The sequence below is a fragment of the Ursus americanus genome, chromosome 5 (assembly GCF_024610735.1).
Source record: "Ursus americanus isolate L20-20 chromosome 5, mUrsAme1.1.p, whole genome shotgun sequence".
In the NCBI taxonomy this organism is placed as follows: Eukaryota; Metazoa; Chordata; class Mammalia; order Carnivora; family Ursidae; genus Ursus; species Ursus americanus.
In genome coordinates this window covers 62,197,069-62,214,995 of record NC_142131.1, presented here as the reverse complement: position 1 = coordinate 62,214,995, position 17,927 = coordinate 62,197,069, and the positions used below count along the sequence as shown (strand labels likewise).

The 17,927-nt window shown below is 35.9% G+C and overlaps 1 protein-coding gene across 3 annotated transcripts in view; it reads left to right on the top strand.

Moving 5' to 3' along the window:
- ADAMTS19 (ADAM metallopeptidase with thrombospondin type 1 motif 19) overlaps positions 1-17,927 on the top strand; it is a 270,506-nt gene that overhangs the window by 175,722 nt on the left and 76,857 nt on the right. For all 3 annotated transcript variants that reach the window (XM_087862326.1, XM_087862325.1, XM_087862324.1), the window contains 3 exons: positions 9,077-9,178; positions 14,794-14,924; positions 15,838-16,010. In XM_087862326.1, the coding sequence (XP_087718452.1) occupies positions 9,077-9,178; positions 14,794-14,924; positions 15,838-16,010 (406 nt within the window). The remainder of the gene's footprint in view (positions 1-9,076; positions 9,179-14,793; positions 14,925-15,837; positions 16,011-17,927) is intronic.

The window sequence follows — 17,927 nt, the reverse complement described above, 5'->3', positions numbered from 1 at the left end:
GGGTGATCTGGGAAGGCCTCCTGGAGAAGGTGACATTTATTTTGAGATCTGAAGGCAGTGAGAGAACAGGCTATGCATTTATCTCGGGAGGGATATGTAAAGAGAAAAGAGAAAGCAGAATGCCCTGGAATGAAGTTTTAGTAAGTTTCAAGTTTAAGATACTCATTAAACATCCAGCTAGAGCTGTAAGTTGGTCCAGGATAGATGCTTATGCCGAAGTCATCCATAAGTAGGTGATATTGAAGATGTGATGCTAGATGATTACAGCAGGAAAGGAGTTTAATGGAACCGACAAAGGAGAGACAGAGAAGCTGCTGACTACCATATTTGGAAATGAGGAACATAAGGAGAAACCAACAAGTAAAGCTCAGAAGACATCTGTTGGTAGGAACAGAACCGAGAGAAAGTGAGATCATGAGGGCTCAGTTCGGACATTTTTCAAAGTGGAAATGAAAAAGCAGAAGACGGGAGTAAAAGGAAGTCTGGGAATATGTAATTGACTTGTTTTTCCCACAGAATTTGGTACTCTGTGAGTTGGCGTTTTCTGGAAATCCCTGAACGTGTAAGTGTCAGGAGGTATAACTTAAAGACATAAGGGAAATAGTTGTGAAGTGTAGAATTTTGGAGAGTTCTCCTGGTTAAGCCACACATGTGGTTACACGTGGAGTCACCACATCTACTAGTCAGTCATCCAGCCTTTTAAACAAAACAAGTCTCTTAGAAGACAGGCTTGGTAACATCAAAGAAATTTTCTATCAGTTCTTTTTATTACTGTCCCGCTGGCACCTAAAAGAGTGCTCAATAAATATTTGTTAAATGAAGAAGTGAATCAACTGAATGTTGGAGTAATGATTCTAAATTTTCACTCATAGTCAAGTCTTGGATATATCATATGCCAAGATAGCATGACGATGACCTAAATGTTATTCAGTATTTTTTTTTTTTTAAGATTTTATTTACTTATTTGACAGAGAGACAGCCAGCGAGAGAGGGAACACAAGCAGGGGGAGTGGGAGAGGAAGAATCAGGCTCATAGCGGAGGAGCCTGATGTGGGGCTCGATCCCACAACGCCGGGATCACGCCCTGAGCCGAAGGCAGACGCTTAACGACTGCGCCACCCAGGCGCCCCTAAATGTTATTCAGTATTAACTCCGTGATTGCACAGAAACCAGCCGATAAGGACAGAAGGCTTATGTTTCAGGTCTTATATGTGAATTAATCAGGCACCCTATGATCATCCCATTTCCCATCAATTAGAAATAAGTATCAGGCTGCATGGAGTGAAGATTCATAGCAACTCTGCGACATGCGTGTCTCTGGCAGAATCTTAGAGACAAAGGCAGTTGGTCCATCATATTTGAATGAGCTAAGAAGTAGGGTTTTCCATATGTATAAACATATAGTTTGACACAAGCACTAGAGACACAAGCGCTAGAGACTCCAACGATACATGCTGATCTAATTAATGGTGTAAATTTACCCTTAGGATCGTAACTTACGTCTGCAAAATGTTTACAGGAATAGGCGTCTGTTGAGGCATAGAGACAATGTTTAAAGTCTTGTGAAACAACTCAACCTCCAGTAATAATAGCTCACTCTTCTGACTTAATGTGCTAACTTCTTGGTGGCTGGTTCCTGAGTCCTAAGCAGTTGGTACTTCTGGGCCATCTGGCATCTCGTGGCTGAGCCAGCTCCAAACAGCATCAAGTCATCAGAGTAGCTTCCTGGACTTACTTACCCTGGCTCAGAATTCAGAGGTATGGGTGTTTCCCTAGAAACAGTAAGGAGTGGCTGCATGAGAGTTGCATTTTTTGAGTGAGAAGGAAGTGTACTAAAAATCTGAAGAACTCCAGGAAACCTAAGGATCTGCCGTTGGTTTTGGAGTAGGCACATAGTGAATTAAATGTATATTTTATCAAATAGGAAACTTTCTGCTTTCATCAAATCATATGGTCACTTTAAAAAGTAATGAGGAAAGTTCCAGTTTCACATTTTTCTTATATTGAATTGGTACATCAAAGCCAATGGACTTCTAAAACCTCTCATTTGATCCAGTGAAGAGGCTGGCATTGAAATGAGGTCGCTTATGAAGAATTCTAGAAGGCCGAGTCTCTGATTTGGCATTGTGATATTCCAGAGGCAATAGGAATTTGGACTTAAGAAGATGTGGCATCAAATAGCCCTCGATGGCTAGTAATTGTTAGGGCAACTAAGATAGCATCACTGATAAAACATGTTGTCAAGATTGATGAAGTTGTAAATTTTAAATCCTTCCTTCTTATAAGATCATTAAAACTGTGGTGGGTTAGAACTACCAGGAGTTGATTCTGAATGTGTTATATTCTAATCACAGCTTCACCTTATTCTTCGAGCTTTAACGCTGCCTAGTCTGTGAGGACTTTCATGGCAGTTTACTTGACTGCATAATCCAGCCGTTTCTTTTTTTAGAACTCATTTTTTCCCGTGAATTTTTATTCACATGGACTTTTATTTTTTAAGTCCCTAATTTGTAAGTTACCCATTTACATTTTCACCCATTTTTCAGTTTTCTGGCTTTTTCTTGCTGATTTGCAGGAGTTCTTTCTATGTTCTAGGTGAAAATTCCTTATGCCTTACCAACAGTGTGTTTGTTGTGTGTGTGCTAACTTTTTATACACTGTCCTTTGTCTCTTAATTTTGAGGAAGATGAATCCATCAAATTCTCCCGTGAAGGTTGTGCTGTTTATATTTTTTATTTGTTTGTTTTCTCGTACACATCCTTCCCTACTTTGGAATTAAATTCTTATATGATACCTTCCCTTCCTTTTAGCTTAAATCATATTTCTTTAGCACCAGAGACATTTTGGGTTTGTTTTTAAATTTATTCATGCAGAAAACTATATATATTATATAATGTTGATTTACAGTTTTTCATTTGCTTGATCTGTTTTTTCCTTTTCCATTTTTCTATGACTTGTGCCTTAAAATCTATTTTGTCTGGCATAAAAACTTGTATCCTGGCTAATATTTTCCATACCTATATCTTCAGCCTTTCCAGATAGAAATATAACTATGGATGTGGATATAAGGAGTAGCTAGATTTTCTATTTTTCTGTTTAAACCAATGTGATAGTTTGTGTGTGTGTGTTTTCATCAGCTAATTTAACATTTTTGCATTTATTTAAATTAGTTTTATTTGAGATTTTTATTCTGTCAGCCTGTTTTGTGTTAGTGTTTCATATTTATATTCTATTTTTCCTCTTTTTCTCCTTTACCACTTCCTGTTAGAGAAACCATATTTTTCCTCTGCATTCAAAAATCATACATTCTTCATATGTTTTTATGTGTATCAGGAATCAGTTTTTTCTCTCATGATAAATAGCATTCCACTGGTAGATAACCTATTTTCTCGATTAACTCACCTCTTAGTAGACATCTGGGATGTTAGCTATTATGAATAAGGGTACTCTGATCATTTGTGAATGAATATTTGTATAGACAGGTTTTGTTCTGCAATATGAGTACATTAACACATTATTTATTAATACATTAATTTCTTACAAAATGTGGCCTCGAGACTGGCTGCCTGTTTTTGTAAATAAAGTTTTACTAGAACACAGTCACCCCCATTTGTTCATATGTTCTCTTTGGCCACCTTCAAGCTACACAGACAGTGTTGAATAGTTGCAACAGAGACCATGTGGCCACAAGCGTATAAAATATATACACTTCGGCACTTTATAGAATAAGTTTGCTGACCCCTGTTGCAGGTACTCTGAATTTTGTTGTAGTCCTCTCAAGAGTATCTCCTCTCCCCAATCATCCACCACCCCCACCCCCTCCCCAGAGAATTAAGTGTTAGATTCAAACCGGAAGCTTTGTCTTACCTACTGTGGACAACAGCTCGTATCTTCAGTCCACTTTTTCCTCATCTGGCCTGTAGGGAGTGTGTTCTCTGGATGTGTGGGTCAGGTGCCAGCTGACGATGGGCTTCTCTCCCTTCCTTTTGAGATTGGCCCATCCGTTTTTGACAGCTTTCACCAAAGCTGTTTCTGTCATCACGAATCTGAAAAGATGGCATGTTTCTCGCTGTTGCTTTAGCTGTGTAATGTCACGCGATGACCACAGCCCACGGTAGGGTCAAAGCTGCAAAGCTGGTAAATGCAACTTGTGGCAGTCCCTTCAGCTCCCCTAAAAAGTTCACCTACCTCTGTTCATTCTGCAGAACCAGCATGAGGTTGTTCTTTGTATTCTGTCCGCAGCTGATGGTTGTGATGGGCAGGATGGTTAGTCTTTGGGGAACTGACTCCACCATTGCAGAAGGGGAATCTTTATTTTTTCTCTCTCTTTCATACTAGGGATTTCTGGATCATTTTTCTTTGAAATATTTCGGAGTTCCTTTTTACTTTACATCCTTTTTCTTTTCTTTGGGGCTTCATTAACTAGGTACTGACAGTCTTCCTTTCTCTAATCTTTTCTCACTCCTTCCCTCTCTCTTTCATACTTTCTGATGTGTTCTGTTCAGGCGTCCTTTGCAGTTTGCTGCTTCATTTGTTGGCTGGGCTTGGACTGCCTTTTTCCCCATGTCTGCTACTCAACTTCGGCCAGGAAGGATCTTGAAGTATTTGGAGTAGAGGAGGGAAAACAGAAAACATCAAGCTTATTTGACTGCCCGGGACCAAATCTTCTCTATTAAAGGATAAAGTTTTTTGAGATGTAAATGAGCTACATTTCTAGTATTTTTTCCCACTATGAGGAGGTTTTATAATATTGGCTAAAATCCAATTATTGTTGCTTTCCATACTCAACATTTATTTAGACTTATCCTCATTTTTATCAGTCTCTTTGCTCACCGTTGTTTTTCAGTCCTTTCCTATGAGATCATATTCCTTCTTGAAATACATCATTTAGAAGTTCCTTTTGAGCAGATCAGTTGGTGGTAAATACTCAGTTTTTGTTTCCTTGAAAGACTCTTTATTTAACTGTCAGTCTTGAATAAAATTTTAGCTGAGTTCAGGAGTTTATATTGACAGTTATTTTTTTCCTCTTGCCACTTTGAATACACCATGTACTCACTTCCTGATGTGGGTGCCAAGTTGCTATTTTTGCCATTTTCCTAATTTTAAAAGAAAACTTTCAACATTTCACTCTTTTTTATGCTGTTTGTTGTAGAGTTTCATAGGTGTCCAGTAATCGTGAAGACATTTCTTTCACTGGCTAGTTAGCTAAGTTTTTTTTTTTTTAATGAATAGATATTGAATTGCATTATGTGCTTTATACCATAGATACAGAAATCATAGATTTTAAAGTCATTAATGTACTTGATTACATTCATCAAATCTCTGATATTACAGTAACCTTGTATTCTGAAGAAAAAAACAACTTGGTCATGGCATTGCATTTTTTTAATGCATTGCCGGATTTAATCTGTTAAAACTTGCTTAACATATTTAAATCTAGATTCATAAATAAGGTAGATTATTATTTTCATGTCCTTTTGAAACCCCTGTCTAGTTTGGGTATCGTAAGTGTGTTTAAAAGTGTTCCTTTTTTCCCTCTTCTCTAGAGAGCTTACATAAATTGAGAATATACGTTTTTTGAAAGATTGTTAGTTTTGGGACCAGAAGTATACTTTGTGGGAAGATATTTAATGATCAATTTTAACTATTTTATGGTTACAGAATAGTTCTGCTTCTCTTTTTCTTCTTGAGTCCATTTTAGTAAGTTTTTAGTAAGTTTTTTAAAATATCTTTTCATTTCATGTAAGTTGTCAGTTTATTGGCATAAAGTTGTTCATGTAATTTTATTTGTTTAAACTTGACATTATCTGTAGTTATACCTTCATTTTATTCCTAGTAGTAGGGTTTGGGTTGTTTTTTGTGTTTTGTTTTGTTTTTTGGTGTTTTTTTTTTTTTTTTTTTGCCTTCTCTTTTTTCTTTAATTTTCAATTTTATTAGTATTTACAAAGAACTAGATTTCTGCTTTTTATTACTCCTTTAGATTCTGCTTTACATTATTCCTTTAGTTTTCTGTGTTTTAAAATACCCTTCTCCCCCCTTTTCTTCTCTTCCACCCTTAAAAGTACTATGATGTTCTGTGATGGAAACGAAGGTTTTTAAAAATATTATCCCATACTGAATTACATTTGCAACCAAATGTTAAGTTATTGACATTGTATTTTGGAAGATAATATAAGTGGTAGAACAAGGAGTTACATGTACAAGATTTAATTGTTACTTCCATATGTATGCACTGAAGATTTTTTTAATTTTAATTTTAATTTTTTTTAAGATTTTATTTATTTGAGAGAGAAAGACAGAGAAAGCAAGCAAGAGCAGGAGTGAGGGGGGAGTGGTAGAGGGAGAAGCAGACTCCTCGCTGAGCAGGGAGCCCAACGCGGAGCTGGAGCCCACTGTGGGGCTGGATCCCAGGACCCCGGGATCATGATTTGAGCTGAAGGCAGATGCTTAACCGACTGAACCACACAGGTGCCCCAAGATTTTTTTATTTTAACAAAAATTTCAGAACATCTTAATGTAACTATTTGCTGTACAGAAAGATATGAGTATAGGTTATCTTTGAAGATAAAATTTATGATTTTTATACATGGACGATTTATCTTCCACTTAAATTATTTCATTTAAACTCTATGGTATTTTCCTGTAAACATTTTAGAAAGCCTACTTGAGATAAACATCCAAATTCCTATTATATGCTTTTAATGGTCTTTTCTTATTATGGAAGAATTTTTAAAAAGAATTTTGCATTATTATTTATTAGTTTTCTAGGAAAAGCTAAGGTGTGCCTTTCTGTCCTGGATTCCCATGCAAGCATTGGAAGTTTTAAAGTTCTTTCCTTAATTGATAAATTAAGTGCTTTCAGCAATTAAGTTGTAGAAAATATTTGACTCTAGCCTAACATACAGTATTTGGTTCTTGCCCCTTATTATCTTTTTTTTTTTTAATATTTATTTATGTATCTGAGAGAGAGCCTGGATGTGCCAGCAGGGGGGAGAGGCAGAGAGTGAAAGAATCTCTAGCATACTCCCCGCGAAGTGGGGAGCCTGAGGCAGAGCTGGATCTCAGGACTTTGAGATCATGACCTGAGCCAAAATCAAAAGTTGGACCCTTAATCGACTGAGCCACCCAGATGCCCCTTGCCCCTTAATAGTATCCTTGTACTATCTTAAGAAAGGGCTTAATATCAGCCCTCATCTCACACATCTTCAACAATTTCTTGTGTTACTTTTTGACAGTTTAGTTTGAAATCTTGAATCCGAGTTATTTTTAAGAATGAGTTGTAATTTACTTATCGTAAGATCCCTGGACCTGCAGAACAGAAAGGGGGAAGAGATTCTCTCTATGAGAGATTTATTCTACATGACTGTGCTTCTCTTGAAAAGCTGCCAGGTTTGCTTTTATGCTCCCAGTGCCTCAAGTGGGAATCAATTAGAGTACCTGCTGTTTTGAATAGCAGATAATGGTGGAAGGTCAGAATTTAGACCACCAACAGTGTTCAATAAGCTGGTATTATTATAAAACTACAGTATACAAGATTTGCTTTTTTGTTCAAGATGCATTTGTTAACTAATGAGCTTGACAAACATAACTCATGTTACAATACAGCTAAGCTTTATTGAACACACATGATAAAGCAAAATTGTTCTTTGTTGGAAAATTCAGCATTTGATCCCATGACTATAAGACACCCTGAACAGAAGGGTATTAAGGGGAAAAATACATTTGGGAACTATAATTCTTAGGTTAGAGATCCATTAATTCAAATATAAATGTGTGCACAGAAGTAGTTGATAAACAACCTATCTGTTTATTTGAAAGAGTCTCAAATATTGCAGAGAAGCAATTTGATTTAGACATTGACATTTTTTAAAAATAAATCCCTGGACGAATTTTTGGTAAACGATATGTGCAAACAAAACATATAAGTTAAGCTAAATCATCTCCTAAATATAACACGGTATATTTGGATGAAGTATTTTGAAGTGCAAAAGCTATCATAGCAGATAAAATAAGGTGAATAGAATATATCCCACTCTTGCCATACATTATATAATTTTTAAGAGAAATCTATATTTTTAAAGGAAGAAAGAATAGGAAAATATCATTTGCGGCCTTGTGACAAATTCAGTATTAGAATTGTAACTGGGCTGCTTACAACATTCGTTTTAAATATCTTTCCCAAAGTATTTAGTAGATTTGGGTCATAAGCTAATTTTTACTTTGCAGTGATTTTTAGTCTATTTTGTGTATACCATCAGAGTTATCTTCTCAACCTGCTGGTCTACTGCTAAGTGGCTTCTTTCTCCCTCCAAATATAGAGTCTTTCACCCTTCGTAGCATTCGAGATTTGGTTCTTCAATCTTTACAATCTTGTTCAAGACTGAGCCTTTCACATTGCCATGACTTGTTCTCTTTATCGATCTTCTTCCATGTTCTCCACGTGTCTCGATAGGTAACACAGTCATCTTCATTATGCATTACTCTAATCACCTTTAAATACCCTTCATGGATTTCATATTTCTATGAAATGCGAATGTGTCCTGTGTGCCTTGAGGTAAAAATGACTGGTAACAAAAACATACCCATTCAGAGTCTGTATTGTGTCAAGGGCCAAGGCTATTTTATGAAATAATGAAATACTAACCATGGCCTTTAAGTGTAAAGCAGAACATAAGTGAGGACAGGCTTTAGGACAGCAGCAGGCACTAAATTCATGCCACAAACACATCACTTTTCCTTCCAGCCTAGTTCACAGAATGGTATAAATAATGGTTTTTAGCGTACACTTTTCCTATTGTAGCGTTAATCCTGAGTAATCACATGTGTTTTTTTTAAAGAAATATACAGATATTTAAATGTATTAAACAGATTTTCTGTTTTTAATGTATCAATATTCTCATCACTATACATAAGCCATATGCTATTTTAATTATAAGTTTATATGAAAAGTACCTAAAGCATATTTTTCTTCAAACAATTTCTGTTGTTCCATCAAAATAGCGTTCTCAGAAATTATTGACTTCACCTCAAAAAAGTGATACCTCCTCCTTATTAGTTATTATGGCCTTGTTTTCAGCATGTTATTTGCACAGGGTTGTGGTGCAAGGTAGAGGGTGAGAAAGAATGCAGAACCAAGCTAGACCCACCGATGGATGGAACTGATTGTGACACTGGTAAGGTAAGTCATTTGAGTCGCCTCACGTTAATTAAGAATGTGGAATGAAACTCAAGAAACTCGCATTTTCTTCTGCCAGTTATTTGTGTATCCATCTTAATACTAGTGGAATACCTTCTGTAAACCTATAAAAATTTTTCAGTATTTCATTCATTTTTGGTTTTAACTTTTATATCTTTTCAAATCTATGGTTGTTTTGTTAACATAAATGCAGTTATTTTTTATTATTTTTGACTATGAGAACATCGAAAGATATGTGCATCACTTTAACCAAAAAATGAATTTATTTTTACTATTTAAGTGAAACATAGGTAAATGATCACAAATAATAGCATAAAAGGTCAGTCTTCCAGAACTGATGAATCCTTTCAGTAATAAAACATTGTCTCAGAAAAGACACTAGCATAATTTTTCCTTGTCATTTCAAGCATTATAAATAAAATATTCTAATAGACATTTTGAAGATTAGTAACTATTTGGCTGTCTGAGTTGTTTAATGTGTTTCATAAACTTACAGGAAAATTTATTAGTATCCATTTCCATATCAAAGTTATTGCTATTGAAAAGTGAATTTTCTTTTGATTTTCATATCAAAATTATTGCCGTTGAAAAATAATTTTCTTTTGAAGAATATGAAGGAGGTAGATCCCATCTAACTATATAGTGTTAGTTAATCAAAAGATAACTGTTCAATAGCTTACATTATTTTCTAATTTTTATTCTGTAAAGGGAAAGTGGAATGGTTAATCACTTTATTCATTAGATATAAGATCAGAAACCTTGCCTCTGAAGAACATACATGTTTATTAAATTTAAAAAGAAACAACAATATAAAGCTTACTTGGAGTGAATTCCTTAATGAAAACAATGAAGTTATATAGAATGCTATCTTAAAAGTACATTGTTTTTAAAAATGGACATAATGGAAATTCAGCAATTCCACTGCTAGAGTTTTGTGCTAAGGAAATACATGTGTTTCACAAAGATGTGTGTACATGTAACACACACACACACACACACACACACACACAAATGCTTATGTAAGAATGCAGTTTGCAGTGGTGAGTTATGAGAAACAATGCAAATAATCATGTCCTGAGGAATGGTTACAACGTAGCTGTTAAAAGAATGAGGTAGATATACGTATACATGCAAACTGAAAAGATCTAAAAGACATGGTGGTTAATACATAGGCATGTCAGAAAAATTAATACTTTATGATACCCTTTGATATTTACCCCAAAAAATGTTATGAATACACACATACATTGTATGTATTCCTAAACTCCTAGAAAATGGTTTGAAAATATAAACTCCAAACTGTAATCAGTAGTTATCTCTTGAGAAGGAAGTGGACTTGATGGCTGAAGGCAGTAGGGTAGCTGAGGGTAAATAAAATTATTTTCCCAGACACTTTTGGGTTGTCTGACAAAAGCATGTAGTCATTTATTACTTCTATGATTTCTTTAATTAAAAAAGAAAAAAATGTATAACTGCTTAAGTACAAAATATCTTTAAGACTAGAAATGTCTTATCACTAGATACAATCAATAGAAAAATGGTTTCTTGAAAGGGAATTTCTGTGAATTATCAGCCAGTTGTCTACGGACCGTGCCAGATGTTTTTCTGTGAGTTTATATGGAGAGTCAGAATCTGGGTTGGTTTTATTTTTTTTTTAATTATACACAAAAGTACAATAACGTGTGCTTATTGGGCAAGCCTCACGGTATTATGTTGAGTAATTTATTGCTGGAATCATAAAACTCTGCACCAGCTATAATTTTTATCGTTCCTGAAACATGGAAACCGTAATAAACAAAGATAACCAAGTATTCAGCCGTATTTCTTCAAACATCATACAACCCATTCGTCTTACTTAGTTCGTCTTTAGCAATATAAAATCCCTTCATTTTTATAAACTGATGTCCTAAATATTTTTCTACTATTTTTTTCATCTGATCTTTATGAGAATGATTTGCATTCTTGAGGTCTCTAAAATAAACTTATTCTTGTAGCCATCAAAATTGTAATTGCTCATCAAAAGTAAAATGTTTTTATTTCCTTCTAATTGTGCTAACAATATTCTCTTAGTGGTTCTGTAATGCTTTGTGTATTGAAATAACTAATGGACTTCTCAGTTCCTCAGGCCATGTGGGCTTCTTCAAATATCCATCTGTTCCAGCTGTTGTAGAAGCAATCATGGAAATAGCTTCCAACACTCTACAGACGAGTGCTGTAGTGTTAAAATATTTGAATGCTTTCAACCTCACACAAAACACTGCTAGCCTGGTACATTGCAAACCAAGAAACAAAACTGGGATTTTTTTTTTTTTTTTAGTTTTTTTTTTTTTTTTTAAGATTTTATTTATTTATTTGACAGAGAGAGAGACAGCCAGCGAGAGAGGGAACACAAGCAGGGAGAGGAAGAAGCAGGCTCATAGCAGAGGAGCCTGATGTGGGGCTCAATCCCATAACGCCAGGATCACGCCCTGAGCCGAAGGCAGATGCTTAACCGCTGTGCCACCCAGGCGCCCTGGGATTTTTTTTTTTATAATTTGTTACAAAATTGTGTGATTTTGTAATTTTTTATAATGTATAGTGATGTTAATCTAGCTATATAACTAAATCATCTAAGAGTATATAACCAAGTCTGAGCAGTTGCCTACAGAATTTTATGGTTCAAAGTAATTGTAAAGATGGGGATTTATCTACAATGTCTACACAGCCTTTTCCAAATTACACGCAGGCTGTTTTCTTTCTTCTCCTCTTCTCTTTATAATACTCTCATCTGTGTTTACATTTACATTTAAGAGATGTTAAAGAGTGGGTAAATGATTTAGTAAAAACCGAGAAATGTGTGTTTTTTCACTGACAACACTTGCTAGGAATTGGGGGAAGGGAAAGGAAAGTTAAATACAAAGTTAGTAAAGTTTTTAGCCTGTTTTGAAGAATTCTACATAATATATTTTAGTTACTTACTTCCCTAAATTGAGATTCTTGAAATTTACCATCATGATTCTTTATTGAAAATGTAATGACTGTAATATCCTTACACTCACACATTTGCATATGTAGAGAGTTTATTGCTTTCTGTCCTCCTCTCATCCAACAATGTATGTACAAGAAGATTGATTAGACAGTGATGTTCCCTTTGTCATCTTCACAGATCTCTTCCAATCTGACGTTTTCATGAACTTCCCAGACATGTCCACATAGAAATTTGATAGAAGGGAAATACAGTCAATTTTTTAGGTCGTGTACTGTCCCAGAAGTAACCTATATTTTATATTTCCTTAGCATTTGCATAAATCAGACTGAATTAGTAGATACGACAAATTTTTCATTTTTTAAACCAAGTGTAATATAATTTTTGAGGCTCAAAAGTACAAATGAAGCAAAATATGTTGCCAGAAAATATATGAAAAGCATCATTAGGGTCATTTTATATATAAACCAAATGGGATGTATTATATAATAATTTAAACAAAAAACAAATGGAATAAGTTATATAATAATTTAAACAAAAACATTTAACCCTTTCCTCAATGTTGAAGTACAACACCACCTAGAAGGCACAAAGGCAGGTTCTCCATGGTTTCATCCAGAGAAGTGGTTCTCTGCAAGGTGATGAACTTTAAATACTATGCTATGCTTTCTTTACATTTCGTTGGTTGGTGTACGCAAATTTGGCTCGTATATCTGTTTCCATTCCTCTTCATCTGCCCCATGTGGTCTGGTTTAAATGATGTGCAAGTCCAGATGCTGTGAATGCTAGCCCAGGCTTTCAATGTCAGTTTACTGCTCACTGAGCAAGGAGCTATGATATACACTACGGGAAACATAAACACCCTTCAAATAGGCCAAAACAATTTGACCAACTGAAGTTTGACAGCTTTCATGTGGGATTTTTTTTTTATGAATGGCATTACACTGTTAATCCTTAAAGCCAGCTAAGTTGTTTAAAAGGACGTGTTTCCCCCTCTTCTGCAATTTTCAGACTGAATCTTCACACAAAATCTCAATTTAATGACAAGCTTTGTACAAAATCTCCATGTAATGTGCCTATCAATGCACTCTGAGTTGTTGAGATTTTTTTTTTTAAAGCATAGATTTAAAACTTCCTGAATCGAAAAGAGGTTGAATTTAAAATTTGACATTATTGGAAAAAATCTGCAGGAAGTCATTATTTTATTGCCTAGAAAAGCCTTAACTGGGCTCACACAAAACTATGTAGCATAGTTTTCTAAATTCTCCCTTCTAAAAACAACATTTGAAAACATAATCTCAAAATAAATTTGAAGAAATATGGATCAGTTAAGATCAGAATGAATAGAATTTTGGTTAGACTTCTGGAAACTTATTAATGACTTTAAGATAACAGTACATACAATTTATCATTATCATTATTAATTATTGTTAACTTTTATTAAGCCCTTAGTATGGGCTATGCATTGTGCTTAGTGCTTCATTCTACTCCTGCAAAGTCCATTAGGTATCCGATTATCATTCACATTTTGAAATGGGAAATGTGAAGATTAGAGTGTTTCTGTAATTTCTGCAAAATCCCTTATAAATCATGTTGCCCTTAAGTGCAGAAAATTGTTTAGGTCTGGAGGAATCAGCTTGTTCAACCCCATCATTATACAGTCATTAATCTGAATTTTGCTAATATTCACTTATTAATCTCAACATGATTTTGTTCAGTTAATTTTACTTGTAACATGTTTGCCATGACCATGATATATCTGATTTTTCAGAAATAAAGAGAAATTATTATAGTTTACCTCCCAAGTCTTGGCACCCATTCCTCGTGGCCACAGAAACTGCCTCTTTGGCTGCCTTTGTTTAAAGTGAATGAAAATATAAATATAAACAAGAGAATGAGTACATTCCTTTCTCTTCTCTCATAGTTAATCTTTCTCAGTTAATCGATACAAAATAAGCTGCTGAATTAACTGGAAGGAAATGAGGGAATTTCAAAGAATCGAATTGCCTAAGTCTTTTAAGGAAATGACTTTCAAAAGGAAACTTGCTGTGATGTTAATGTTTGGATTTGATGGGAACTCTTTACGAAAAAAGAAAGAAGGCATAAAGGAAGATGCTAAAATTAAATCATACTTTCTTTTTAATTACAAGAAACACCACCACCATTTCACATCACAGTTGCTAAGTTTGCTAAAATGTCTGCTTCACTCCATTCATGGAAGAACTTTTAGGTTTTATTTTCCATTCTTATGTTTGACTGTGCTTTGGTCATTTGTCCCTTTGAAACTGTTCTGTTTCTTGGACTGTGTTAGTTTTCCTTTCGTGGCTGTGCCACCCCAACTTCCCTCTTCACCCTGTCTCTGTCATACGTACTGAATTCTCAGGGCTGTAGTGCGAGTTTGTGTGTGCTGTTTTCTTAACAAGACCCTGTGATCTGACGTGAGAACTGGGAGAAGGGACCATTATATCACTATGACAAGAAAGAAGTGCCAACTTATGTTCGTTCTTTTTCATTTGGGGGGGGGGGGCTCTCGTAGGCGTGATTTAATCGCAATTCCAGTGACTCTGTAGGCCAGTGAATGATTTTCCGTTGTGCCCTGATTTGTTCACCTAAGACATAACTTTTGGAATAGTGGTGTAAGGCTGGAGAATGTACCAGCAGGACCTCAGCACCTGGACATGTGGCCGGAGAGTGGAGCGAGTGGAGCCCCTGTAGCCGAACGTGCAGTTCTGGGATCAGCGGTCGAGAGCGCAAATGTCCTGGGTAAACGCAAAGTTCCTGGATTGGGGGAGGGCATTTTTTTTCCTCAATTTCCAAAGGCAAAGGTTTTACTGATAAACAGTGTTGGAAGGCAGAAGAAGCCCCTCAAGCCCCACCCCATGTTAGACAACAGGAAAATCGCTTAAATTGTTTAAATGATATAAAATCTCCCCCGGAGGAAAATAAGACCACCCTTCTAAGAACAAAGAATTCAGTGTTGCATGGGAGTGGTTTCTTAAGTAAATCAAAGAAACTGTGGTGTTTAAATGAGCAAGGAGAGTTGCGTTAGCAAAAGTAAGTCAACAATTAAGGGAACTGCGAGAAAGCAGGAAGGTGATAGGACTTCAGGAAGGGAGGGAAGGAGAGCACCATCAGTGTAAATATAAGTGAGTAGTGTTGAAAAATGAAGACGTGCTGAGCATGTGTGCAGATAGGGAGCATTTTAGGGTCTGCTCGCTAAACCCCATGCTTCCTGCAGTGATCCCAGGAAAGCGCGTGAGAAAATCATTTCAGTTTTATACTTGTACTCTTGGTGTGGGCTCAGTGGCCCGATTCCTTCACAAGCAATTTTAAAGAAAGGATGTGAAAACGTTAGAACCAAACTCCTTCACGGGAATCATAGGCTTTCTGTTTTGCCCCCAGCCTCTGCCTTTACTCTTCTATCTCCATGGCAAGTTGGCTTTTATTTCTCATGTGTTTTAGATGTTAAATTGATTGAAGATAGGAAAATATATAGTTTTTAATAAGCATACGGATTTCCTACCATTAGCAATCATTTAACACGTCCACGTTGTCAGAAGTAGATTTAATATAAAGGATTATACCTTATTAATTTAATGCCTTTTAATTTTTTTTAAATGAGTAGTTGTTAACATAAAGATAAGATAAAATTGATTATTTGTACTGTCTTTTCTAGGCTAGGTTCTGAAGCAAGGGATTGTAATGGTCCCAGAAAACAGTACAGAATATGTGAGAATCCACCTTGTCCTGCAGGTTTGCCTGGATTCAGAGACTGGCAATGTCAGGCCTATAGTGTTAGAACTTCACACCCAAAGCATGTTCTTCAGTGGCAAGCTGTCCTGGATGAAGGTATGCGACCCAGATCACCACCATCTTAATTAAGTAGATTTCTAGGTTTGCAAAGGGTTTTATAGTGGTAGTCAGTGTTATTTAACAGATGATACAGATTATATTCTAAATATTTCAGAGCTCTATTTTTCGACCCTTAATGACCTATAACAATCATGAGCACTGACTCCAAGTAAATTTTTTAAAAATGCGGAGTATATTATCACACACCAATTAGATGAACTAAAATTTTTTTAAAAGGTGACAATAGAAAATGCTGGTAAGGATGAGAAGAAACTGGATCTCGTATGTTGCTGATTGGAATGTAAATGGTACAGCCACTTTGAAAAATAGCTTGGTAGTTTCTTAAATAACTCAACATATACTTTTGACACACACTCCTGGGCATTTTCCCAATGAAGTGAAAATTTACAACCATAAGAAATCCCATGCATGAATGTTCATAGCAACTTTATTTTCAATAGCCAAAAAATGGAAACAACCAAAAAAGTTCTGAGTACCTGAATGGTCAGACACACTGAGGTACGTCCATACCCTGGGATATTATGCAGCAATTCAAAGGAACAAACTACTGCTATGTGTAGTGACTTGGTGGATTTCAGAACTTTATGCTGAATGAGAAGAACCAATCTCAAAAGATCAAATATTCTTTGCTTCCATTTATATAACTTATAACATAGATACATAATATATATATATATAATGTATATAATATATTCTGTTATTCCATATATATATGACAAAACTGTAGAGATGGAAAACAGAATAAAGGTTGCCAGAAATCAGGGATGATGGCAGGGAAAAGGATGGGTGTTATTCTAAAGGGGTAGCATAAGGAGAACTTTGTGCCGATTAAGTACTTAAATGTATTGATTGTGCCGGTAGTTGTGAAATCTACACGTGATAAAATGGCCCAGAAGTAAACACATACCTGTACTGATGTCCATTTCCTGGGTTTGCCATTGTACTGAAGTTACCAAAGTGTAACCACTGGGGTAAACTGGGGGTAAGGTATATGAGATCTCTGTACTATTTTTGCAACTTCCTGTAAATCTTTAATTATTTTAGAATAAGCATGTTAAGAAAATTATACTGCCTTTTATTTAAGAATTAGTTAGGGGGAGCTGTCTGGGTTTCTCAGTCGGTTAGCCACCTGACTCTTAGTTTTGGTCCAGGTCATAGTCCAGGATCCGGCTCTATGCTCAGCCGGGTGTCTGCTTGAGATTCTCTCTGCCTCTCCCTCTGTCCCTCCTGCTTGTGCTCTATCTCTCTCTTTAGTAAATAAATAAATCATTTAAAAAAAAAGAGAATTACTTAGGAATAACTTATAACTTCTTTACTTACGATACTTCCTGCCCATGGTCAGTCAGTGAGCTATGGGTTTGAGCTACATTACCAAACATGGTGGCGAATTTTCTGATTTCCCTGACCATCATGCCCCTAGTCTCTCCTGTCCTTATTTCTCCCCTTAGTCAATTTGGACTTTGCTTTTCCATCATTTCAATAACACGTCGGTCAACAGCCTAATTTCCATTGTTGAGCAATTTCAGTGCACCTATCTGACGGAACCCTTCTTGCAGTGTAAGCTCCTGGGCATACAAGCACTAATGGCAACAGCCAAATAACAAGGCAGATTACTCCACTAAAGATACAACAGTGTTGTGTGTTTGATAGTGAGAGGACGAGGAGATAATCTCCCTTCTCTTACCTCGTATCTCATCTAGAACCTTGTTCCCTGTCACTCTGCACTCCAGATCTTGGTCTTGTTTTATTGCCTCAGACACGCCATGTTTTCTTCCCCGTGATGGCCTCCAAACATACTGTTTCCTCAGCTGAGAGGAAATGATAGCACAACCTGCTGTTCACACCGTCCTCTTAACAAATGGTACTTCCCTCTTTCCAGATCCTTAGACAAAA